We start from the raw sequence: 23,844 nt of genomic DNA, 5'->3' as shown, positions 1-23,844 counted from the left end.
GACTGGGAGCCGCACGTGATGCTTAAGGAATGATTGTGGTTTTCAGTATACGAGATGATGGCCAACTCGCTAGCTGAGAATACACCTTCTGAACACATATCTTGTGCTGGATGTGAGAAAGTCATACAGGAGCGATATCTTCATAAAGTCTTGGATAAATACTGGCACGTGGAATGCGTCAAGTGTAGCGAATGTCAGAGTCTATTGAGCGAAAAATGTTATTGGCGGGAAGGAAAGCTGTTTTGCAGGGCAGACTTTTTCAGGTAATTGACTATATTATTTTTTTAATTGTGTATTGTTAGCGATGTCTTGTTTGTTGTTTAGGCGATTCGGTACGAAATGTTCTGGCTGTAATATTGGCATGTGTCCTGAAGACCTCGTTAGAAAAGCCATCAACAAAGTGTTTCACGTACACTGTTTCGTGTGTTCGGTCTGTAGAAGACAGTTGGATACTGGAGAACAGCTCTACCTTGTACAGGTCAGCTATTAAAGATTCAAAACATAAAAGGTTCACTGCTTAAGCACCCCAGCACTACATAATACTGTTTAATATTCTTACATAATGATTAAGTATAGATAAAAAGCCTGATGATTTGTTGCACACAGAAACTGGAAAGAGCAGCAATTTGTAGGTTAGCCTGTGAGCTGGTCTGCCCCGACCTTTGACCCTAGTTGGAGTCCAGCCTTGGATCTGTATGTTATGTGCATGTTAGAAACAATGTTAACGTGGAGTAATGTAACACTCTAAACCACGTCTTGTTATTCTTTTAATCATTCCAAAAGAATTAATAGTATTTATAGACTAATTACTTGAATGGTAGTGCTCAATTGATTGTTAAATACAATAGCACATAGCATCATTGCAACAGTCTTGATTACGAGTTTACCGAATCCTCACAGCTAACTTTGTTATTCTGATCTCAAATGTTAGTAGTAACTTTCTTTGCTGCTCTACTGTAGCTACCATTCAGGTCTATGGCTGCTGGTAACTGCTTTGAATGCCTTAAAAACCAATGCTCAGTTAACTAGTTTGGTATACTACATTTTGTGTAATGCAGTCTGTAACTTAGTTAATGTTAACTATTTTCATGGTGTCTTAAATTAAAACCATCAATATGGTAACTAGCTAGCCAGTTGCCTTTTTGAAGCCAAGTTATGCAACAACCTGATAGTTTATGTGTAACTTTGTTCTTTACTTTCAACCTTGTACTTTTTGTGATACTCGTAAGTTCCTGACCTGAGTTTGTTAGTTTATTGTCTGGTGAGCAATATACAGAAGTTTGAACCACATAGTGCACATTTGTTGTGCAGAATGATCACATGATGACATTTAATATATTACACGTCTATTGATGTGCTCTGAGATACCACCCCCTCTCATAGCACATAGTATGTACATGTCACATTGTTGTACTAAATACCATACTGTAATATTAAACTAAAAGAAAAGCAATTAATTTGCTGTTCCCTTTCTCCAGTTGAAGCTACTGTAATGACCTACACTTTATAGATGATAGCTGTCAATCTGTTTGCCGTACATGCATTCTAATAGTTTAAAGCGCTTGTGTGTAATTGTTACAGGGAGAAAAATTCTTGTGTGAACGAGACTACATACAATCTACTCAGGTGTCTAGTCATGCACCGTCCATGTCAACTGTTATGACATCGTCACTACCCATAATGACTGCTGGTACTACACATGCACCCAGTCAGTCACCATCTGCTGTTGCCACTAATATCTCTATACCACACAGTGAGTAGTAAAAGTGTAGTGTGTGCACACAGATTATCAACTGTGTGTACACCAATACAGTGACTGCTATGAAGGTTACAGAGAACATACAACCCATGAATGCTGCTGATGCAAGGAAGAGAGGCACTAGGACTAATATAACACCCAAACAGTTGGAAGAACTAGTCAGTGTGTATGAAAAGACACCACGACCAACGAGGGATGTGTTAGAACAACTATCAAACAGTACTGGACACAGGTAACTAACCCACTGGTGCTTTGTGCATCCCCAGCAGCTATCAGGAAAAATTATTATAGGACACATCAATGTTGAGTTTACACACACATGCATGCCACTTATTGGATTAGCATCGACATTGCTGACTTGTAAATGTCTTAATGATTTATTATTTTGAATGAATTGTGTCATATTGTTCTCCCTCTAGTGTAAGGGTCATACAGGTGTGGTTTCAGAACAGGCGGTCTAAAGAGAGAAGGGAGGCCAGAGAGGAACATGCCACTGCCCTCAGCCCACCCAAAATGGCTCCCGGAACATATCCACTAAATGCTGTACCATCTGTTGGTATGCCAGTATCTACACAAGGTATGTGACAAAAGCACGTGTGTACATATGTTTAACATTTCCAATACAGAAACTCCACAAACCACACTGAAGAACATTGCCACCACTTCCTAACTGTACTGTATGTTCCAGAGCAGCATCATTAACACTGCACCCTTCATGATACCCTTCTCTTCAATAACTTGTCCACTTGTATGTAGATGTCTGTACAGCAGGAATTTTGCAGGATAATAAAATGTGTTATCAGTTACTATTACATGAGAACACAAGGTCCTGTTTAAATTTTAATGTAAAAATGCTGCATACCAATATCCCAGAGTACATACATTGTAAAAGTATTCAATATATATATATTAATATGAAAAGAGTAGCGGATTTTGTTCTTGATTTGAGAAAATTAACAACTGGGGTGAGAAAATGGTGTTAGCTGGTAGAATTATGCCGTGATTTTTGCAAATCATCAGTGAGGGAGGATAGTTCTTGATCAATGTCATAGCTCACTAGGTGTCTAATGTGCTCCAACACAGTCCATAACTACAATGATAAAATGTATTATAATGATACACAGAACAATAATCTTACAATTGGCAATGACTATACACATTGTGACACACACACACATCACGCAGGTTGTGGATGTGCAGTTGTATAGTGTATTTACTCACTTCCACTAGAGCGCACACAAATCGGCCAACAGCCAGCATACCAATACCAGTGTACAGTAATACATGATACTTGTCCAACACCAACCCAAATGGTGGATACTGTAAGACGTACAGCCCCAAGGGTAAGACATGTAGACCCAGTACTACCAGTATACCAAGTGGGGTATAGAATCCTGTTGTATGACAATGGACATGCACAGTCACACACCACACACATACCATTGTCCATGACTTTAGTGACCAGCCAAGGAGCTCTTTCAAATGAACTCTTCCAGTTGGAACCACGACTATGTGTACACACAAACGAACTCCACTCCAGTGATATTATAATCCAGCTCCACTACAAGCAGTACAAAAAACGTAGTTCATCATACAACTAACATACTCTTGTTATGTAACTCCACAGCATGGTCCTGCCAATGTTGTCAACTATCACATCCAACTAGAAAACAGAATAATACATGATGGTACAAATTGGAAACAAGCATGCAACAACTATTGACAGTATGGACACCAAAATTACTAGAGCCATGATCCAAAAAAGAAAAAGTGGCTTGTCAAGTGAGGCTATAAGTATTCATATTACACATACAATGAGATGATATACGATATTGGCAGTGTTAATATGGAACATCACATAACAGTGCACATACATGGCTTACCTACCCAAGCACCAAAGGTAGATATTTGCTTCAACCTCCTGGCTAAGTAACCATCAAGAACTAAAAAACATTATGACAGCATTAGATAATTTACCAGAACAATATTGTTACTACAGATACAACCAAAAGGAAGGCTCAGGCTAACATCCTGTGTATTCAGTCATTGATCACTGCACCAATGCTCCCAGCTATTAGCCTTAAAATTAATGCTTGAAACTTGTGGGCTTTGTTTGTTATGTTGACTTACGGCTTAAGCCAACTAAGGCTAGGCCACTTGAGTAACCAAGCTTCTCTCAGACTTGAGTATTCTTTCAGAACAATAACCATTTCCATATATTCAATTAATTACAAATGCTGTAATATGATTGGTGGTACTACTATAGAAAATTGCAGAATCTACGAGAAGCCATACACTAACACGTGTACTCTATATATATTTGTAAAATGCCTGAGGGTCCGGGATGTTGGGCCAAAAATAGGACGTTCTACTAGCATCTTGAAAGTGACCCATACAGTCAACATACAGATATATTTCCAGGGGAGTATTGTGACTAAACTAACAAATGACATCCTAATTTTAGGGCTGAGCAATTGTGACATTTTGCTACTTTCATGATTGTAGAATGCAACATATTACGATTATGATAACTATCACGATGTTATATCAGCATCATGCATGCACAACTTTGTATGAATACAAGGTGAAGAAATCGTGTACAACTGGACGTAGGCAGTTATAGTATCCTTAGAATTCAATGATTTCTAACAGGTAAGCTTTAAACTGCGTAGTAAGATTTATTCTCACAATGAACTGTATCAGAAGTGTAGGCTTGTTTTCTGGATCAAGTTCTTCCACAACAGTATGTACCACCATTTGAATTAACTAATACACATTTGTATGTGATGTCACACCATCATTATTTATAGCACATATCAACATTACGATGTTCAAAGACACATCACGATTAATCCCATAATCGATATAATCTCCCAGCCCTACCAAATTTTCCCTCAAATCAATGCTGTTAGAGCAAGTTTTCTTATTAGCTTTTCTTCAAGATTAATTCTTTAGTAACAACCCCCCAACCTTCAAATAATGACTGTTTTGAGCTGGCAAGGGGGGGGGGGGGGGGGGGGGGGGGGGCACAAACAGGCTAAGTTGTAGGTGGTTGGAAGAACAGATTCTCTTACAGCAAACAATCACCTCTTAGTAGTGTCTCACTGTTCATTTTTGCCATTTTAGTCTTTACAGATAGTTGTGAAGTCTTAAAAGCTGTTTACAAGGCTATGAATGTCTCAAACAGCAGCAACACGATAATGATTTTTAGAGGCTCTTAGTACACATGAAGGTGCTGGGTGATAGTTCAACACGTACAGCTGCTTTGAATTCAGTTTCAGGTGAGTTTGCAATAAATGATAATAATTCTTCATGAGTTATATAGTTAAAATTTGATTTTTTGGTCTGACAAGATTCAGCAGTGTTTCAATCAAAAGTAGTTATGGCTCCTCCACAAAAGGATGAAGGATGGGGGTGCATTTGCCACAGGTGCCCCATCCTGGATCCGCCATTGCTATCATAGCACATATTTGTTAGAAACTATGACTGCACTGGTAGTGTACTTGACACATGGCGCTTTTTATAACTTCCTCCCCCCAATCATAAATCAATCCATGCTGTAAGCCCCAATAACTCACAGTCCAAAGCTGCTGATGCAGAGTAGAACACCACAAATATTGATGGTTGAGATACACAAGTCCAACTCACCGCCAACAGCAACAATCGAAGGTAACCTGAAATGCCATGTTCTTAATAAAGCGCATCACCAAATCGAACCCATGAGTGAAAACAATGTACACATAAAGAACACATCGTATAAAAAACTTATACTCAACAAATCACCTATTATATTTGGAGCGTACAAATATATAGAAGTTGACGGTCCCATGCTCAGTGCACTTCCGGATATTATTGGGACATTAGTGTTACGTCAATGTGTGGGAAGTGAGAGAAGAGAGAATAATTGGGAGTTACCAAGTATCAGCTGATTTGTGCAATTATTAACTAATTCGTTGTGGATGACGTGCTACTTGTGATGGTTTCGTTTGGGTATAAAAAGAAGAAACAGTACATGCAGCGACTATTTGGTGGCTCCGTGTTCATGGAAACCCCGAAACGAAGCTCCCAGCAGTTCTTTACCTCTCCACCGGAGCCGCTCTTCAACGATAAACACGTGGGAATGAAGCCGGCATTGCTCGAAGAGACTTTGCAACAACTAGCCAAAGAGAACGAGCTGAATATGTTGAACATGGACGACGAGTGCAAAGGAGTCTTCAAGAATGGCAAAAGAGCAGTCTTCATGTTCTTACTGTGCAAGCATTACAAGCTGGGCTACGAAGACCAATTTGTTGCCATTGAATTATTTAGTCGCTTCATGTCTAAACACGTGGCTGAATTACTACAACACGTGAAGGAGACGAAGAATACGGAGAATGCCATAGAATGGAGTCATGTTGAACAAAGGATAAAGCACCAGATAATGCTGAGAACTGTCACATGTGCCCAGGTAGCTAGCAAGGTGTGTTCACACTACAGAATCATCTCTTTAGGAAGTGCTAAACGTTTTTTGGCATCCCATGGTTTCCGGTATGCTGCCAACAGCATTGTACAGTCTGAGGTGCGTATCCTAAAGACTCTGAACTACAAGGTACACCCTCCAATGCCACTGACCTATGTGGAAGCCCTCTTGGAGATAGTAGGCCACAACAACCCATCATTGACAGTGAAACACTTCCATGGAATATGTTTGAATGTTCTTGAGTTGTACTACATTCAACGTGATGCAATCTATGCAAGACTGAAACAAATAGCCGGAGTGACCAGTGGTCAGAAGCATAGAGGTAACACCATTGAGAAGGATAACATGCTGACTGGGTCAGCTATCATAGGAGCAGCTGCATACATCTTGGACAAATCCTCAAGTGACCAAATCATTGACCATTTGTCTAAGATCACAGAAATTGTCAATGATGATATTTTAGATTTCTCTGCTGTGCTGATAGAGCAAGTACTAGCAAATGATGAAGAATAACTGAAAATGTTAAGTGATTATTTCAACTCAGATATACAAGTATTTACAGCAATATATATTAAAGAATACTGTACAACAGTATAGTATGTTAATATTACACACAATTTATGTTGGTGAACTGAGAGAACTCTCGGAGATCGGGACAGGGGTAGCACCATAGTTCCTTGTAGGGGCATTATTTAACAAAGGATTGAAAGAATATCGAAATGATTTCCTCGACCATCCATATACTGCTGCATTCAATGCACCTTGTAATGGAGTAGCCACGGCCTGTATGTGTACAATTGTGCAAGTCAATCATTAGTTGACCAATTTGAGATTATGTTACCTGCCAATAGATCACTATGTTATCTTTCTTCTCACTAATTTGCAAACTTTTGTGTTCATTTAATACAATAATCGTAGCTACAAAAGCTATTACACAACTGTACATGAAACATAGTTAGAGAGTACACAGCCAACTGCTTACATGGGAGGGCAACAAAGAAAAATATAACAACATACACAGCAACACGAATCAGCAGCCACTTCATATTGTAGGTGTCAGCATCTGGGTTAGCAATCTCTGTAAAATGTCATGAAGATTTGTAACAGGAATAATGAATCTTACCTTGTAACTGATAAATCTTCTTTACATAATATAACGTTAGCAGGTAGCATGCCTACAACACATGTGCAAATCAAACACAACTACAAACATCACTCCTAGCTTACAGTCATCAATACTGCACACAGGGCAAACGTTGCCAATAAGTATCCAGCAAGTACTTCAGAGAAGTTGTCAACTTCATTTTCTCTATCACTAGAATTCTAATACAATAATATCAATTACTATACACATGAAGTACTTTAAAGCTTACGATTATCGGTCTGACATTTGTAAATGACACTTGGCAGCTAACAGACACATGATGGTAAATGATATTGTGTAATGGTAGCCTTACCCAGAAGCATTTGTGTCAGTATCTCTTAGTGTTAGTACATGTGGTGCCTTTAAAATGGTAGGGATTACAGTGACCACAGGGATAGTCCTATAATAACAATGCATCAATGAAGTACAGTAATAGTCATGAACAACCTCATGAAAAATCAGTTACAATGTTACATACTAGTATGTGCAAAATGATATATTGTACCTAAGTCATAAAGGGTAGTGCAAATGAGTGACTCTTCTATTACCGTAATTTTCAGGTTGCTTGCAAAACATAAGAAAATGTAATCACATGCTTATTTTACATGAGCATTTAAAATGAATTTCTGATGAAAATTCGTGTAGATCTATTTTGCCTATTTTAATTAAAATCAAGTTTTGCTGGCAAACTGTTAACTCTACAATCCTTGCTAGCTCAAGATATTTGTATTACTGGTCACGTTTCTGTTCTACGTTTTTGCAACCAACCTGAAAATGCTGTACAATTGACTGACTGCTTTATTTGACCATCTCAGCAAATCCCACTTAGTTTGCTTAACTCCAACTTCTCAGCAAAAGTCTATTGTGGTCAGGAGTTTTGGAATTATAGTGCTAGACAATAGGAAGAGCAAGGAAATCTGAAAATAAACTACAGGTGCTTACATTTGCAGCCATAATTTCCGTTCTCATTAGTCTACAGAGTTGGGAGTTGGCTTAAAATGTTCACCATGGATTGGCAAATCAATCAAAGGTAGTTTTAACCCTCCTGTAGTCACTTGCGCATATGGGTATGAAGACAGTTTTATTGAAAAAATGATGACAATCTTGTTTACGTCTACTGCATTGTAAACAAATGCACATGACACACATAGTTTAGGTGCTACAGAAAAGAAATAAATATTTTCAAACTCTCCATGAGCAGGCAAATAAGATGGTATACAGATTTAATTGATTTGAGTCTTGCTTCTCTAAGTAATGACTATATAAAAACTTGTGTATTTTTTCTTTGTAGCAAGCATAATATGAACTGTTATTAAATTCAAAACACATGCTTGTGAAATGTGCAAACTAGTTGTATTCATACTGGAACAGCCATACTGTACAATGCCACCCTGAGAGAATCCATACCCCACCACAGCACATTACATGCTACAAGTATGTGAAGTGAAAGAAGAGAAGTGTTTGTGAGGGTCTTCCTGTCTTACCTCTCCAGTGATTACATGACCAAATATGGAATACTATCATGAATGTGTATAACCAGGAGCTCACAAGTACTGTAAGGCACAAAGGAACGTAACACTCAGGATATAGTGTGTTTAAACTGTTGCGAAATGCCTTTGCAGCCATGTGTCCTTATAAAGTGAGCTGTGTTTGGTTTTGCAAACGGGAGATACCATATAATGTGTTAATTTTAAAGGGGAAATTTTCGAACAGCAGCTGCTAAAATAAATAAATTTTGAAGCTTTAATTTTCGAATGTACTACTACTGTCATGCATAACACTGCTAAAAATAAATTCGAGTGTGTGCATTAAATTAAGTGAAGATGGACCACGTGTAGTGGTATACAATCAAATTGAGAGAGTCATTAATAAGAGTCACAGCATTTATTAAAAGAAATATAGCCTGCACCACTAGAGGAAAGTTGGCTTTGCCAATGAGAAACGAATAATTTTCACAATTGATTTGCCATGGATGTGGCTGCCAGTTGCAGCATAATTGCCGGTTGCAGCAGATATCTATTCATTCTGTATTTCTTCTACCTGGGATGTTAAGATGAGAAGTTTCTGTTAGTAGACAGAATTCGTCTAATCTAGTACAAGGCAGCTTTATTAAATTTTCGTAGAAGTTGTGTTCTTTGAATAATTTGAAAATCAAGCTCCTTCGAAAATAACCTGTGTATAGCAGCCATAGTGTGTTAATTACTACAAGAATGTAAGCTGTAACATTCAATTCAAATGAAAGCAATAAGCAATAAAAAAGCTAAAACCAGGCACCCAATTAATACTATCCTTTCGATAAAATAGGGAATTAAGCAAAAAATACACATCTTTTATTGTAAATACATGCAAATTATTCGCTAACTAAAATTGAACGTATTTCGTAAATTACCAATTACATTGCTATGCATTGCGTTAAACCAAGCAAATCACAAATAAAGCACAGATATGCCTTCAACCGTTTTATAGCTTGTCTACCATGTTTCTAATGCAAATTCTCCCCAATTAAGACTGATTTGTCCACATACCTGTAAATACGGGACACACACCCTTTCAACTCAAAAGAATATGCTATTACTGGTAGCATGATTACTAGGCATGTTACGATGTTTTTAAGTACCTGCTACAGCACATCGGCAAGCCCCCCATTACATGGTATCAGTTATGGTATACACCCTACTACGATGAAAATGAGCTAACCTTCAATGCAGCCCATAAACAGCCTTCATTCATATAATCAAATAGTACAATAGTACTGTTTAGCAGGGTTCCCCCTAAAGTGTGTGCCATCCAAAATGCTGCCAGTAAAATACATCATAGATATACTAGCCCCAGGTACGGGATTGGAAATGAGTGGCGAGCTTCAATAGTGCTGTTGAAACACTCTGTGTTTGATGAATTCAGCACCTTTGCCTGTCTTTACAAAGCGTTCTGGCAGGTTTTAAATGGTTCTTGTGTAAGTTGCTGAGTTTGGATAGACCGTCACTTTCCAGTAGTACTCTTTTGCGTGACTTTTCAATGTGGGTTTCAATGGGAAAACAAGAAAAATGGCCATAGAGGTGAGTGCCAAATTTCGTCTGCTTGTACCGCCTCACTGGATTAGTATATGAGGTGTCTGTTTCATTTAAACAGTAGTTCAATGTCTATATATAATTTTGCATGAGGAAGTAGTTAGTGTGCTTCTAATCTGTTCTTGTTGTTTTATAAGGCGATATTATAGGTATTCTAAAATATAGCATATTATATCGCCTTAAATAAGAACATTTTAAATAAATTTTAAAATGAAGTAGGGATCTATACAACAAAAAGTAGTAAAACAAGAGATAAATGATGGTATTACAGCATAGCTCAGTAGAAAAGTCCCTACTTTGACATAGAGTAAACTAATTGTTATAGCTAATTTGCTAAAGTATGGACTTTCCCACTGAGCTATGCTGTAATATCATCATTCATCTATTGTTTCACTACATTTTATTGTGTAGATTCCTACTTTATTTCTAAATTAACATTTTTTTTTACTATTTTCTTCAGTTTTTTGTTGTAGTACAGCTAGGTAAGTTGTGACTGTTCTATTAGAATATCATATATGACTGTTGTATTAGAGTATATCTCGAGTCAGCCAAGATGTGTACAGCTAGCTAGACCAATATGGGGTTAGATCATCTTGTTTACTGTTAAGTAAACAGCTAGATCATTAAGAGGTATGGTCTCCATACTCTATCACTATTAGTTCACCTAGATCTTTAATTGATAGGTGTGGTCACAAACCTATCATGAATGGGATCCCAATCGTGATATCTAGCTAGTATATCTCTTATGGTAGCGCCGGGACTGAAGCACTTCTGAAATCCAGCTCTGAAATAATTCTGTGGAGTCTATATAATGTTGTAAATACGGAAAATTAATGCCTCAATATGGTTTTGTTGGATGCAGCCTGATCGAAGATAAAAGAAAAGACAAGGTGAAGAGGGTCTACACTCACTGGAACCCCAAAAGGCACATCTCACTGGTGAGTTTGTTATTGTGCAGAGACAAATATAATGGTCAGTCACTGGACACTTGCCATCCTATTAGTCTGCATGTCTGACCATAAATCAGTTATAATGTCCTAGCTATCAAAGGAAACGGGATGGGGCTTAAACTAAGGAACACAGTTTATATGTTTGGTTTATGGCTTGTACTGTTAATCATAACTACTACTTGGTTGCTAGGAGACACTACATTCTTATCCAAGGGGGGTGGCCATGAATGTACTAGGCCTACTCCCATTCAATTAGCAACAGTTGTTAGCTCACAACAACATGCTGTGTGCAATTGATACAAGTGTTAATGACATTGATTAAAATTGTGGCCATGTGCCGCTTCATTTGGCCTCTAGCCTTGCGACTGTGGTCAGGCAGTGAGGCAGTGAGACTAAAATTTGAGTTTTGGCAATTTTTAAAAGTTCTATATCCGCCCACCTGTAAATGTTATTATTTAATGCTATTTTATATATTATATGGACTAGTACGTATATGTTAAAGCATAGCCGCGAGTGCTATATGAAAAATAAAGTACGAGGCGTGCGGCCGAGATGCTAATAAAGCATGAGGTGAAGCCAAGTGCTTTATTAACATCAAGGCCAAGCGCCGAATACTTTATTTTTCATATAGCACGAGCAAGGCTATGCTTTAAATGATTTATACTCGTGTAGCTTCACCATACACTAGAACTCGTAATTAACACGTATTGCACGAACTATTAGCAGCCTAAACACACACACAAACCAGTTTAACAAAGTAACTTGCGCGTAGTTCACCATAGTTTGGGATGGTAGACATTTATTGCATCTTTTGGCAGGTTTTTCTCGCAACCCACAATCGATTCTATTGTGAGTCACATGGTGAAGTATTTCCATGATATCTCCAGGATTTGTCCGTTTATATTAACAAACGTAACAGCAACGTTACCTTCTCCCACCCATCATCGAAGCATTTAGGTATGTCTATAAAAGCAATCCAGTGATAGAACTCGTATTGGCTGGGGTGATTGATCACTCAGCGCAGCAAGGCTATCAGCCTTCACCAGCTTGGGTGATTAGTCGTACTGGCGCGAGCCCCGTAGGCTATTAGCCTGCACTAAGGCACGTGGGCAACTGTGCTTTATTGCCCACAAAGAGTGCTTTATTGTACAACCGCAAAGAGTGCTTTATTGAACGAATAAAGTACTCTTTGCGGTGCAATAAAGCACTCTTTGTGGTCGATGAAGCAGTTGGCCGGCTGAGAGTGTACTTTATGAAATTTAAAGTACACTTTTTCCCTTTGATCTTGCCCACGTAAAGTTCTATAATATTCCATAAAGCTGATTTTCATTGCATAAAATGTCTCTAGGGTGATTTTTAAAGACAGAATTTTGGGCGGCACGCAAAATTTTCTGGGTAATGCCTACTTAAACAGTATTACCATACCATTTGACAAGAACTCACAATGATAGCACACTGGCTACATCCTCATGCAAAACTATAGGCCTTGAACTACTGTTTAAGCGAAACAGACATCTTGTAGACTAATCCAGTGAGGCAGTACAATCAGACAAAATTTGCCACTCACCTTTACAGCCATTTCTTATTTTTTCCATTGATAAATCACACGAAAGAGTACTACTGGGAAGTGACGGTCTATTCAAATTCACCAACTTACAAGAACTGTTATTCCTTCCTCAGAACGCTTCAGCATGATTTCTAAAGAAATGGTATTTGAAAACTAATCAGACTAGGAGTGAGCTGTTAATTGGTGAGGAATGTGGCCATTTCCAATCCCGTACCTGCATATCTATAATACATAATATATAATGAACTTACAGACAGCCAGATATAAATTTTTTTTAAATCATAAAAATACATGTTTTGGTCTGCCGCCTCATTGCCTGATCACAAGTCACAAGGCTAGAGGCCAAACAAAGCAGTGCATGGCCACCAATTCATGTCACAATAACAAACTCACTAGTGGCATGCACTCCATGACCACACCCCTCAACAAGATCGAGATACTCAAATAAAGCAGTCAGTCACATGTGTATAGCCATAACAAAGTTAGTAAAATTAAAATTAAGTAGGGGCCCAGCAATAAAAAAAACAGTGAAACAAGAGATTACTACAACATACCGGCTGTAGATATGTGGCATTGAACTGATGGTGGTAACATGCCAATGTAGGGATTTTCCCACTTAGTTATATTGTAATAGCTGGCTATGCTGCCCCATACACACACACGACCACATCTACATACATACTTCATACCAAACTATTATATAAGCAATGAACGAGAAAGTATGTCTTGGCTTCTTCCTCTTATCCTACAATACACAATCATACCCTAACTATTACTAACATCACAACTGACCTGGGGAGATAGCAAAGATCCCTCATTATGATATATCTCTATTACCCTTAAGAGGGCCGTTATGGCATAGATCATTGTTAACAGAAAAGTGATCATTTCAGCAATCTATATAACATGAAGAAATACATGCAAGTGTTGTGACCTATAGTGAAGTGTATTTGTGTAAGTGCTCACCACAGTAGCAATAGCTAAGAAGTAACAAAATCCAAAGTAATGTGTAGCCTTTGATTGTAGCCACAATACACCTCCTAGCAACCAACATATCGCTAAGATAAAGTCTGCCACTGATAACATGAATATTGGATGAACCTGTGAGAAAAAATGTTGTGTATGTAACCAATAGTAAATTGTGAGCACATGTAGTGTGTGTGTGCACGTGCGTGCATGCTTTGCTTCATTCTCTGTGTAGGACCAATGTGACATAAATGAGTTACATACATGAACACAGATGTAACTAAAAGGATTTATAAGACCCTTAATTATGCCATGGATGACTAAGTCACATCTTATTTCCTGTGACCAAGGGTTAACTATTGCTGTGAAAGTAGGTAAAATTTTAGACAAAGCTGTTGGATCGGAGGAGGTAAGGTCTGCCTTTTAGGCCCAGCAGTGAGCTGTACAATCAGTTTGAGGTCCTGATGGAGCCAGAATTGAACAGATCTGGCTAAGTTGAATCAACCTTAACTATAAAATTCTAAGCCACCTCACTACTTATTGATGGTTGCATATTGCTAACCAAACAAAAAATGCAAGTGCAGTCCACCAGTCAAGTGAATTTATTACTAGTTGCAATTACCAGTAATAAATTCACACATCTATGGTTTTATCACATGACCTGTTCCAACATTGGGGTTGCCTAGAAGCTAGTGAATGAGTTTGTGAGATCATCATGGATTTACATAATCAGGGTTGTATGTGGGTATTGGTATGTTTAGCATAGCCACATAAGTGAGGGGAAAGTGCATCATTTGCACTTTGTGGTCCCATATTCAAATTAATACTATGCGCAATTTTAAAAAGTACTGGTCTGGGGTTAGCTCAGGTTGTCAAAGGGGGCCATCTCACAGTACAGTTGACAACACCACACTGTGTTTATTTCAGGCCATGCAGTAACATGGGTAATAGAAAATAGTCAATATCTATGATATAACGGAAGACACCCCCACACACTCTCACTTCAGCATTGCTGATTTTCCCGGCAATCAAGGCGGACACGATGATGGTGGCTGCTCCGAGAATACTGTCAAGAAAAGTGTCAAGTATTGGGCGTGAATTAAACTCTCTCACCTCAACGAAGACATTACTATTCTTATAATAGAAACTGCACGCTCGTCCTTCTGTAATCAAACACTGTAAAATCTGTGTCACTTGATGCGCGCATACCGAGTGTTGGCCGTCAAGATAGCCACTAGAGTGATTACCGTACAGCATTGCTCCATCCATTGTGAAATTGTACACCACTTTACGTCAACTCGAATTCAAACAGGGTAGGGGTCTCATTATAACACGTCGCGTTGTAAAACATAGGGAATACCCGTGTGAAGCACGTGACCTTGGCGCGGAAGCTTGATGGAGGCCACCGAGCGCACGACACACACCAATCTTCCCTGGTGAGTTTCGTGGTATGTACAGAACGTGTCTGATTTCCCTTGTATTGTTTGTATCGTTTGTAATACCTTTTCATCCGGATATTCTCGGATTTATTTTATATGCAGACTAATAAACCTGATGCCCTAGCATGATGCAGCTGCAATTAAACTGACGACTGACTTGAGATTCCAAGTGCTAATGCTTAGTTTATGTCACATATATACCCAGGTCGGGCAGAAGTTTCAGATTCCAAATCTCTGCAGAGTTGGCATTAATTTTATTTAGTGTTAACAACTATGACACAACCCCACCCTCTGCCGGACCTGGGGTAGGAGAGGTGTTGATAGTTAAGGATTGCCTTACCACTTTTTCAAGGGTAAATTACAGATTTTGCAGTTGCTTTTTTTTATATTTACAAATTTATATCGTTCTACAGGCTACCTGTGTAAAATATAAAATATCTGTTCATCCACTATAATTATGTGCCTGTACATTTAATTGTACACGGTTCATTATAAGGTCAATACTTATAAACTTTATTTGTCATTCTCACCACTCAAATAGCGATGTTAGTGAGTGCCACGGGATTTTAAATTTACTAGGTAGCTGAATTAGAAAGCTCACATGACACAGAATGATAATATGTAGCTAGCTAGTTACAGCTGTAGTAACTTTAAAAGTAATATGACAACATTCTGCTATCAATGGTTAAAGGAAAACGGGAGGGGATGAGAAACTAGTAATTCCGTTTTGTGGTCTTGTTTGAAAGCATGTTATGTCCTTGTAGGGATGGTACTTAGACCAAGCTCTTACCTGTGGGCATATTCAGGCCATCATTACGGTGTGGTAGAGGCTATACTGCCATAAAGACAATCAAGGTTTGACAGACAAAAGTTTGGTGAAGTTACTATGCAGCCAATTGACAAGTTCAATCAATTTTCCATTCAACAACATGCCAAACTTTAGCCGTTTACAGTACAGCACATTCCCAGACAGCTGGGGTTTGATTGTCTACTCAGCCATTGTTTAGAACTTCATAGACTGTCCTCCAGCGTGTATATTTAGTGATGTAAAACAAGCAATAAATTACTGTGACAATCCTAACATCAGTTTTCAAATCATTAAGGTCTGGAACCTAGCTGCACAATTTGCCATTTCACAAAGCCAATATGTTCTCCAGTATTTCCCTCATTGTATATAGGCCAAGATTACATTGAAAAGTGTGCATTTTATTGAAATGATGTAAAGTCCAAGTGAAGGGAAAAGAATACGCTACCCATCAGCAGCTGATGGTACACTTGTTGGTGTTGCAAGTTAATTGGCACTTGTGGCCATTTTATACAGCCACCCGAACATATTAACAACTGAATGGTCATGGGTTGTTACCAATAAACTAGTCATAAAACTGTACAATAGAAAACAATTCCAGTAATGCATTTAAAAAGGCTAAGTTACATCTAGTGTTGTGTGTAGGGTGGAGAAGTATCGTCCAAGCTGTTTGGATGACCTAATATCACACAGGGACATCACTAGCACCAGTAAGGGTTGTCTGTTATTATGTGTGTATTGTGTGATGTGTACAGAGTTGGGGATAATGCATGTAGCGTATTACATGCTGCATATTAATTTGGCTAGCTCTTTAGTTTACAGTGCTAGTAAATTGAAGTCACTGCATAGTTTTAAACCAGGCACGAGCCTACAGTTGCTCACAGGCTGTCTGTAGACGTACACTTGGATTCCTGAAATTGGTTTTATGAAAACTCATGAGTGTACGTATGTTTATTTGTACACACCCACGTGAGTAAAACCATTAAATGGCAAAAGTAGCCACAGAGACTGCAAAAATGGCTACCCTTGAGGTGCCCCGAGGGTTACTATAGTTGTCTTATGAACTACTTTAGCTGCTTTGTACTTCATTCATAGGTTTAAAACAAGGTGCCATTAGGCTTCTTTTGATGAGTGTAACAAATGAAATGTGTGGATTGTTCCGCAAGCATTTTATTCAAAGTTATGGCAATATTTAGTGCTCGTCTTGGCCTTCTTCGTTTCTTGACAAACTCTTGATGCACAAAAGTGATAGTAATAAATTCTTTTCAACCATAGTAGTGTATTACATCTAGTGATGCTCCACTGATTCAGGCGAGGGATCAACAAACTCGACAAAACCAAGGACGAGATTTCAAATCTAAGAATTTCAAGATTTCCATAATATCTTAATTATCGTCAGATTTTACCAGCAATCTACAACATTTCATTTTGCAAATCCCTCGGATTTAGATTAGGGGATGGCTCTTCAAATTACGGTAACCCTAATAGAGTGCACTGATTAAAGGCTAATGCCTAACTGGACTAAGTAAGGTCCATGTGTTGTACGAAGACTATATTCGCTGCAGCTTGTTTTGTGCAAATTGGAGCCAAAGCTGTTGTAAGTTGTTAATTTTTAATTAGTTACAAATTGCATTTTTATACCTGGTTTGTGTGCTAATCAAGGTGATAGTTGTGGCCCTGCTATAGAAAACAGTACAAAGTAGCTAAGCCGATCCATGTGTTGTCACCTGGCACTATGGATCTGGAGATGGTACATCTGTATGTTTATTCAATTTCCCAGAGGGTTTGCACAATAGTGCTTCATTTATTTATTGTACATGATAATGTATTTGTAATTACTGACTGAACATTATGACAATGAGTGCTACTTTTGCGAAAAAAATCTGGAGAAGATGAACACACATGTATGGTAGCAACTTTGACATTGTACTAATACTAGCATTAAGGAGCTCATCTTTGATGAACTACACTGGGGTTTTGTGAAAATGTGCATATTTAAGCCTCATGGTGAATGTTGTTAATTTCTTAATTATTTCTGTGTTCAGCCTGACCATGAAAGGCAAGAAAACAGAACTAACAAAAGAAAATTTTGTCCAGTCCAGTGGAATGGGTACCCATATGTTTGGTGCGTGTTTGTTTCTCAGTCCAGAGGTTTATGCAAGAAGACAGACTTCCACATTTACTGTTTTATGGTCCACCTGGCACTGGAAAGACCAGCACTATTCTGGCTTGTGCTAAAACACTGTATAAACCAAAGGAGTTCAACTCTATGGTATTGGAGGTAAGCAAACTTTATAATTAAAATGTTGAACTAAGATTGGCTTTCTGTTTGCAGTTGAATGCTTCAGATGACAGAGGTATTGGTATAGTTCGTGGTCCTATACTCAGTTTCGCCAGTACAAGGACATTGTTTAAGTATGTTGTGTGTGAGTGTGTTGTGTTTGATGATGTGTGCAGGTCTGGCTTTAAGCTGGTTATACTTGATGAAGCAGATGCAATGACTAGAGATGCTCAGAATGCCCTAAGAAGAGGTGAGATTTATAATGTGGCCAGAACACTCTCATAATAAACCTTGCTATGCTAAATACTCTAATAGAACAGTTGTGGTTAGAAATTTTCTCTTTTAGTTATATAGTTGCAGCTATTAAATTCATCAGTTGTTTAAGGCTTTCCAAGTAATCTTATGGAGATGTCTTCACATTAAAAATACAATTTATCAGCAATTCTACCTTGCCGCCCAGGAATGACTGTAATTCATAAATTCAAGTCACAGAACACAAAATCTAAGGTGTATGGATGGACCCACATAAAGTTTACTCATCAAAACGCCTTTAAAAGTAATTAGCTAGAATAACTGACCATCACTTGTATACCACATGCTCATTTCTTGTCTGGCACATATTGTACCGCTAACTGTCAGGGGCGTAGCCATGATTTTTTAAGGGGGTTTGAACAGCAGCATCAAGTTACCAGAAGCATAGTACATTAATTATAATGCATATAAGTGCCCCTGGGATGAAGCTAGTACTAGACAAAGTTACCTAGTGGAAACAGACAGCATAACACATAGACACATATAGACATCTGCAGTGTTGGGGGTAACGCGTTACATAAGTAACGTGACACATAATAATTATTACTTTTGTGGTAATGAAGTAATATAACAAAGTATGCTGTAAAAACAGGTAATATAACTCAAGTTACTTTACTTGCAAATGTAATGTGTTACCTAAGTAATGAAGTTACTGTAACTAGTCTAATATTATTTAATATTATTACTTTAAGTAACAAAGTTACTAATCTCATTAGTAATCCACTGAGTAACACCTAGCCACTACGAAGTAACGAAGCCTACTGAATGAAGCTTATTCACCAGCTTCTTGCTTATAACCAAGATTTGCACATTGTCCAACAACGCAAATATGTCACCTGATAAAGTGGTAGTTTCACACGTGACAGCTTACGGCTGTGGACACAAAGTAATATAACATGTAATAAGTTACTTTATTATATGGGTAATATGTAACTGTAACTAAATAGTTCTGTTGTAAATAATATGTAATATGTAACAAGTTACATTTAAAAAGTAACTGTCCCAACACTGGACATCTGTAAGAGATAGTTATCCCACTGGTATATGAACCATGAATCCACTGATACTAATGGAATGACTTGCACTACAAATTAATATGCATAAAGTGGATTCATTCAGCATGCCCAAGTGAGAGTTCTATATTGCACACCAAAGCTATAGCAGTATAAGGTCATGTTCAGTTTTGCATATATTAAATTTTAGAATGTCTGAAAAACTCCACTAATGAACATTTGGATATTTACACGCATGTTCTATTAGAGTACATACCTGACTGCTCTATTAGAGTATATTGATCTTTTAACAAATTTTCAAGAGGGCTCATGTTACCTCTGAAAATCCTTCCCTGAGAGATGAATGCAAGCTTTATCAATTTTTGCGCTGTCCCCACTACACTATTACTCACTTATTTTGTCCTGCCACACTAAGTGGTGTGTTAGGGTCCTGCTGTAAACTCAGAAGTATAAATTTTACAGGGGGGTTCCTGAACCCCTTGGAGTTCCCCCTCCCTACTCCCCTGAACTGTAGTCTAGTTTTAGTGATCTATTTGTCAGTGTGTGTTCATATCATAATTAATAGTTTGAACTCACTTGTGTACAACACTAAAATTTAATGTAGTTTTTCACGTATACTTGCTGCCTTACCTACAGTGTGTGCATGGGAAGTGCTTCTCTGACTAACTGTTAACTGCACACTTGTTGCATTTTACAAGCAGTGAGCTGGCAAATCAAGTGAATATACAAACTGCTGAAAGGCTGGCAATGCTATATCATTTCTATGTTATAGCATGTATATGATGTAATTGCATGTTGTAACTGAAGTTTATGTCAGAATGTGCCATTTTACAAAAGAATGTTTGAGATGTATAGTTTTCAATACTGTAGGCTATTGTTTTGGAAATGATATCATTGCGTCATTTGATATTTGTACCTGCAGTTATTGAGAAGTTTACTGAGAACACAAGATTTTGTCTAATATGTAACTACCTGTCTAAAATCATACCAGCTATCCAATCTCGTTGTACAAGATTTCGATTTGCTCCCATCAGTCCAGAGCAGATGATCAGTAGGCTAGAATATGTGATAGCACAGGAAAGGTATGTCCTGTGTAGGGCTGGGAGATTAAATCAATTTTGAGATTGTCTCTGAACATCGTGATATTGAGATGTGTGTTATAAATAATCGTGATGTTGTAATGTCACATGGAAATGTGTATTAATTAGTTAATTCAAAATGGTGGCATATGCTGTTGTGGAAGTACTTGAAGCCTATACTTCTGAGACAGTTTATTGTCATGCTAGGTAAAAAGCTTACTTATTAAATTTCTAAGGCCAATAATATTTATTATGCTGTTTGTATTAAACTGTAACTGCCTATGGCTTAATTGTCTTGAACAGTTGTACATAATTTTACCTTGTTTTGTAAAATAAATAATTCATACAAAGTTGTACATATACAGTGCTATTGATACAAAGGTGTAACATCGTGATAGTTATCATAATCATGATATGCTACATCATACAATCGTGAAAGTAGCAAAATTTCACAATTGCTCAGCCCTAGTCCTCTGTGTGTGTGTGTGTGTGTGTGTGTGTGTGTGTGTGTGTGTGTGTGTGTGTGTGTGTGTGTGTGTGTGTGTGTGTGTGTGTGTGTGTGTGTGTGTGTGTGTGTGTGTGTGTGTGTGTGTGTGTGTGTGTGTGTGTGTGTGTGTGTGTGTGTGTGTGTGTGTGTGTGTGTGTGTGTGTGTGTGTGTGTGTGTGTGTGTGTGTGTGTGTGTGTGTGTGTGTGTGTGTGTGCTAGAGCATTCTCAGAGCTTACCTTGGTTAGATTACAGATAAAGTACACACTTCATCACATGCTAAGCAAAAATAGATATGAGGGTAAGATATTGGTTAACCGTTTTTGAAAGATAGTTATATTAATTGCATCTCCTTTAAAATGTACAGTAAATTTATCCACCCAAAATAGCTAAATGATTATTATTCACTACAATCACATACATTGTTGTCATATGTACAGTACAGCATAGTGTGTCATTTGTTACCTTGTATGTATGATATGTGTTATAGTGTGAAGTGTACCAAGGATGGTATGCAGAGTCTGATCACACTAGCTAAAGGAGACATGAGAAAAGCCTTGAATATATTACAAGTAAGCAATGATGATCAAAATGCTGTTCGGTGTTTGTTGTAGGAGGGTGCATATCACTATGGGTACAGTAGAATAATAATTTATGGCACCCAACAGGTACTGTGACTGTTTCAATACTCCAATTTTTGCAATGGTTATTAAAGAGTGGGCTTGGTATGCTTGTGACAATTTGGTCCATACTGATATAGTACCATTATTAAATGTCACTGTTGTTACTCATGTAGTGCACAGCTTTAGCATCTGATGAGGTCAGTGAACTAACAGTGTATGTGTGTACTGGTCAACCACTACCCTCGGACATTGCTAACATGATCCAGTGGATGTTAAATGATGACTACTCTACGGCATATAAAAGTATGATGGCAGGCATCTTGTGACATGTTTTCTGCTGGAGATTAACCAGTATGCGTTTTGCTTAGGTGATAGCAAATGGTTCGTGTGATCTTGACCAAAAAAATATATATTTATGTGCATTTGTGTCAGCTCTAACAATAACTACCAGTGAAGTAAATGTTTTATAAATACAAAGCTTTATTTGTGATAGTTTTTCTGTTGAAATAGGTGGCAAATGAAAATCTGTAAAGCTTTATTGTGTATCCTGTTTCAATTCACACACTTTCAGATCAAGATGTCTGTTCTTTATTAATAGAAATAATGGAACTGAAGACTCTTAAGGGATTAGGACTACAAGACATCATCACTGAAGTACACATCTATGTCCATAGGAGTAAGTGGTAGTATACTAGTGTAGTGTTCATTATATGGTCTCCTTGTGTTCCAGTTGACTTTCCATCAAACATCAGAGTGAGGCTACTTGACAAGTTAGGAAATATTGAGTGAGTTGTGTGTACTATAAAACTTATTTTGTTTTTCCTTCTTTGTTATCTACCAAAAATTAGTAGTGCTGTATTCACCTGAACTGTTATACTGTAGTAAACATGTTTTTGGTCCCATTAGATAGAGAAAACTTGTTCATCAGTTGGCTTTTATGGTTGCTCACTGCTAACTGGCAAAACCTTGGAAGTTTAGGTGAATTAAGTACTATCTAAATATCTCCTGAGCCCCAGTCAACCTCATTGTTTGCTGGTCTTGTACTGTAATTATTGAGACTCGTGTGATAGTAATATGCAATTAAAGCAAGCCACATGCAATACATGTCTACTAGTAAACAGTGAGGTTCAGTAGGCTTCAAAGCAGTGTTGAACAAAGCTGTGGATATACTATTTAGGCAGTTCTGCTATACCTGCTGCAATAAAACGATGTGTTACTGTATAATCTGACACTGTTTGCTGCACCAAACAGACTTTTTCTGTGTATTACTACTACCTCAACAATCCAACATCCTCACTAATCCAACGCAGTTTTTTGAGTATCAATGAGTGTCAAGGTTTCACTGTACTAATCTTCCTACAGGTACCAGTTAGCCTCAGGAACATCAGAAAAGATACAACTAGGTGCCATGTTGGGTGCATTTCAAGTTGTCAGAGATGTAATAGCTACCAGTAACACTTAACGACTCCTCAATATAATGTTTGATTACATGTATGTTCAACATATTCATTTTACTACCGGTCATAATATGTATGGGAGGGTATATATATATATTACATTGCCAGTTTATACAGCTTGGTGGCCTCACTAAACCCTTTTATATAAAACTGTTTTGTTTCTTGTTTTTTTTACCTTGCATAACTCATTTTGTCAATATTCAGTTTTGAAGTTATATACTGTCTCCATGTGTAGGGTATCAATCAGTGTTCAACCAATTGGATATCTGAGTAAAATCCTTTAAACACATCTCAGCAGCTTCATGGTAACATTGTTCATAACAACAGCAACATTACTGCTTGACTTGCATATATTATATTCCTATGGAAAGTGCATACTATAACTTGCCATCAAGTCCCTTTTAAGGATATAACAATAAATCAAATCCTCATACCCA

At 37.8% G+C, this 23,844-nt stretch overlaps 5 protein-coding genes across 5 annotated transcripts; 3 read left to right on the top strand and 2 right to left on the bottom strand.

The window, feature by feature from the left end:
- On the top strand, positions 1-2,690 carry LOC136244623 (LIM/homeobox protein Lhx5-like). The gene is made up of 6 exons (XM_066036184.1): positions 1-263; positions 325-478; positions 1,582-1,753; positions 1,814-1,991; positions 2,179-2,336; positions 2,386-2,690. The coding sequence occupies exons 1-6, from the start codon at positions 55-57 to the stop codon at positions 2,427-2,429; spliced, it is 915 nt and encodes a 304-aa protein (XP_065892256.1). The 5' UTR covers positions 1-54; the 3' UTR covers positions 2,430-2,690.
- Positions 2,587-5,640, bottom strand: LOC136244627 (uncharacterized). Its single transcript, XM_066036189.1, has 7 exons — positions 5,543-5,640; positions 5,338-5,433; positions 3,647-3,702; positions 3,366-3,422; positions 3,200-3,320; positions 2,981-3,153; positions 2,587-2,849 (listed from the first exon to the last, which is right to left on the bottom strand). The coding sequence occupies exons 1-7, from the start codon at positions 5,586-5,588 to the stop codon at positions 2,739-2,741; spliced, it is 660 nt and encodes a 219-aa protein (XP_065892261.1). The 5' UTR covers positions 5,589-5,640; the 3' UTR covers positions 2,587-2,738.
- Positions 5,619-6,875, top strand: LOC136244622 (cyclin N-terminal domain-containing protein 1-like). Its single transcript, XM_066036183.1, has one exon. It carries the CDS (start codon positions 5,736-5,738, stop codon positions 6,729-6,731), a length of 996 nt encoding a protein of 331 aa, XP_065892255.1. The 5' UTR covers positions 5,619-5,735; the 3' UTR covers positions 6,732-6,875.
- Positions 6,729-15,290, bottom strand: LOC136244619 (transmembrane protein 116-like). The gene is made up of 13 exons (XM_066036181.1): positions 15,123-15,290; positions 15,027-15,076; positions 14,916-14,979; positions 13,914-14,048; positions 13,740-13,844; positions 13,637-13,692; positions 7,676-7,762; positions 7,592-7,628; positions 7,446-7,541; positions 7,342-7,393; positions 7,201-7,296; positions 7,060-7,145; positions 6,729-7,001 (listed from the first exon to the last, which is right to left on the bottom strand). Exons 1-13 carry the CDS (start codon positions 15,180-15,182, stop codon positions 6,837-6,839), a joined length of 1,089 nt encoding a protein of 362 aa, XP_065892253.1. The 5' UTR covers positions 15,183-15,290; the 3' UTR covers positions 6,729-6,836.
- Positions 15,220-23,477, top strand: LOC136244620 (replication factor C subunit 5-like). The gene is made up of 11 exons (XM_066036182.1): positions 15,220-15,349; positions 16,803-16,867; positions 18,302-18,438; positions 18,493-18,572; positions 18,615-18,688; positions 20,686-20,845; positions 21,818-21,899; positions 22,124-22,253; positions 22,549-22,626; positions 22,681-22,735; positions 23,313-23,477. The coding sequence occupies exons 1-11, from the start codon at positions 15,309-15,311 to the stop codon at positions 23,410-23,412; spliced, it is 1,002 nt and encodes a 333-aa protein (XP_065892254.1). The 5' UTR covers positions 15,220-15,308; the 3' UTR covers positions 23,413-23,477.
- The last annotated feature ends 367 nt before the right edge of the window (positions 23,478-23,844 follow it).

Source organism: Dysidea avara, chromosome 14 (genome assembly GCF_963678975.1).
Source record: "Dysidea avara chromosome 14, odDysAvar1.4, whole genome shotgun sequence".
In the NCBI taxonomy this organism is placed as follows: domain Eukaryota; kingdom Metazoa; phylum Porifera; class Demospongiae; order Dictyoceratida; family Dysideidae; genus Dysidea; species Dysidea avara.
The sequence above is the reverse complement of the archived record's forward strand: the minus strand, read 5'-3'. Positions and strand labels throughout refer to the sequence as shown.

Bases quoted from the DNA above. Each gene is read 5' to 3' on its own strand.
- LOC136244627 (XM_066036189.1), bottom strand. From the start codon at position 5,588: ATGGGACCGTCAACTTCTATATATTTGTACGCTCCAAATATAATAG. The intron at 5,434-5,542 runs GTGATTTGTTGA...ATGGCATTTCAG, and splicing joins GTACGCTCCAAATATAATAG to GTTACCTTCGATTGTTGCTG. The intron at 3,423-3,646 runs GTAGGTAAGCCA...TCTGTTTTCTAG, and splicing joins TATCTACCTTTGGTGCTTGG to TTGGATGTGATAGTTGACAA.
- LOC136244620 (XM_066036182.1), top strand. From the start codon at position 15,309: ATGGAGGCCACCGAGCGCACGACACACACCAATCTTCCCTG. The intron at 18,439-18,492 runs GTAAGCAAACTT...TTCTGTTTGCAG, and splicing joins TCAACTCTATGGTATTGGAG to TTGAATGCTTCAGATGACAG. The intron at 18,573-18,614 runs GTATGTTGTGTG...TGATGTGTGCAG, and splicing joins AGTACAAGGACATTGTTTAA to GTCTGGCTTTAAGCTGGTTA.
- LOC136244619 (XM_066036181.1), bottom strand. From the start codon at position 15,182: ATGGATGGAGCAATGCTGTACGGTAATCACTCTAGTGGCTATCTTGAC. The intron at 14,049-14,915 runs GTGAGAGTGTGT...TTTTTCTCACAG, and splicing joins GGAAAATCAGCAATGCTGAA to GTTCATCCAATATTCATGTT. The intron at 7,394-7,445 runs GTAAGCTAGGAG...CATGTGTTGTAG, and splicing joins TGTGTGCAGTATTGATGACT to GCATGCTACCTGCTAACGTT.
- LOC136244623 (XM_066036184.1), top strand. From the start codon at position 55: ATGATGGCCAACTCGCTAGCTGAGAATACACCTTCTGAACACATATCT. The intron at 1,754-1,813 runs GTGAGTAGTAAA...ACACCAATACAG, and splicing joins TAATATCTCTATACCACACA to TGACTGCTATGAAGGTTACA. The intron at 2,337-2,385 runs GTATGTGACAAA...TTTCCAATACAG, and splicing joins TATGCCAGTATCTACACAAG to AAACTCCACAAACCACACTG.
- LOC136244622 (XM_066036183.1), top strand. From the start codon at position 5,736: ATGGTTTCGTTTGGGTATAAAAAGAAGAAACAGTACATGCAGCGACTA.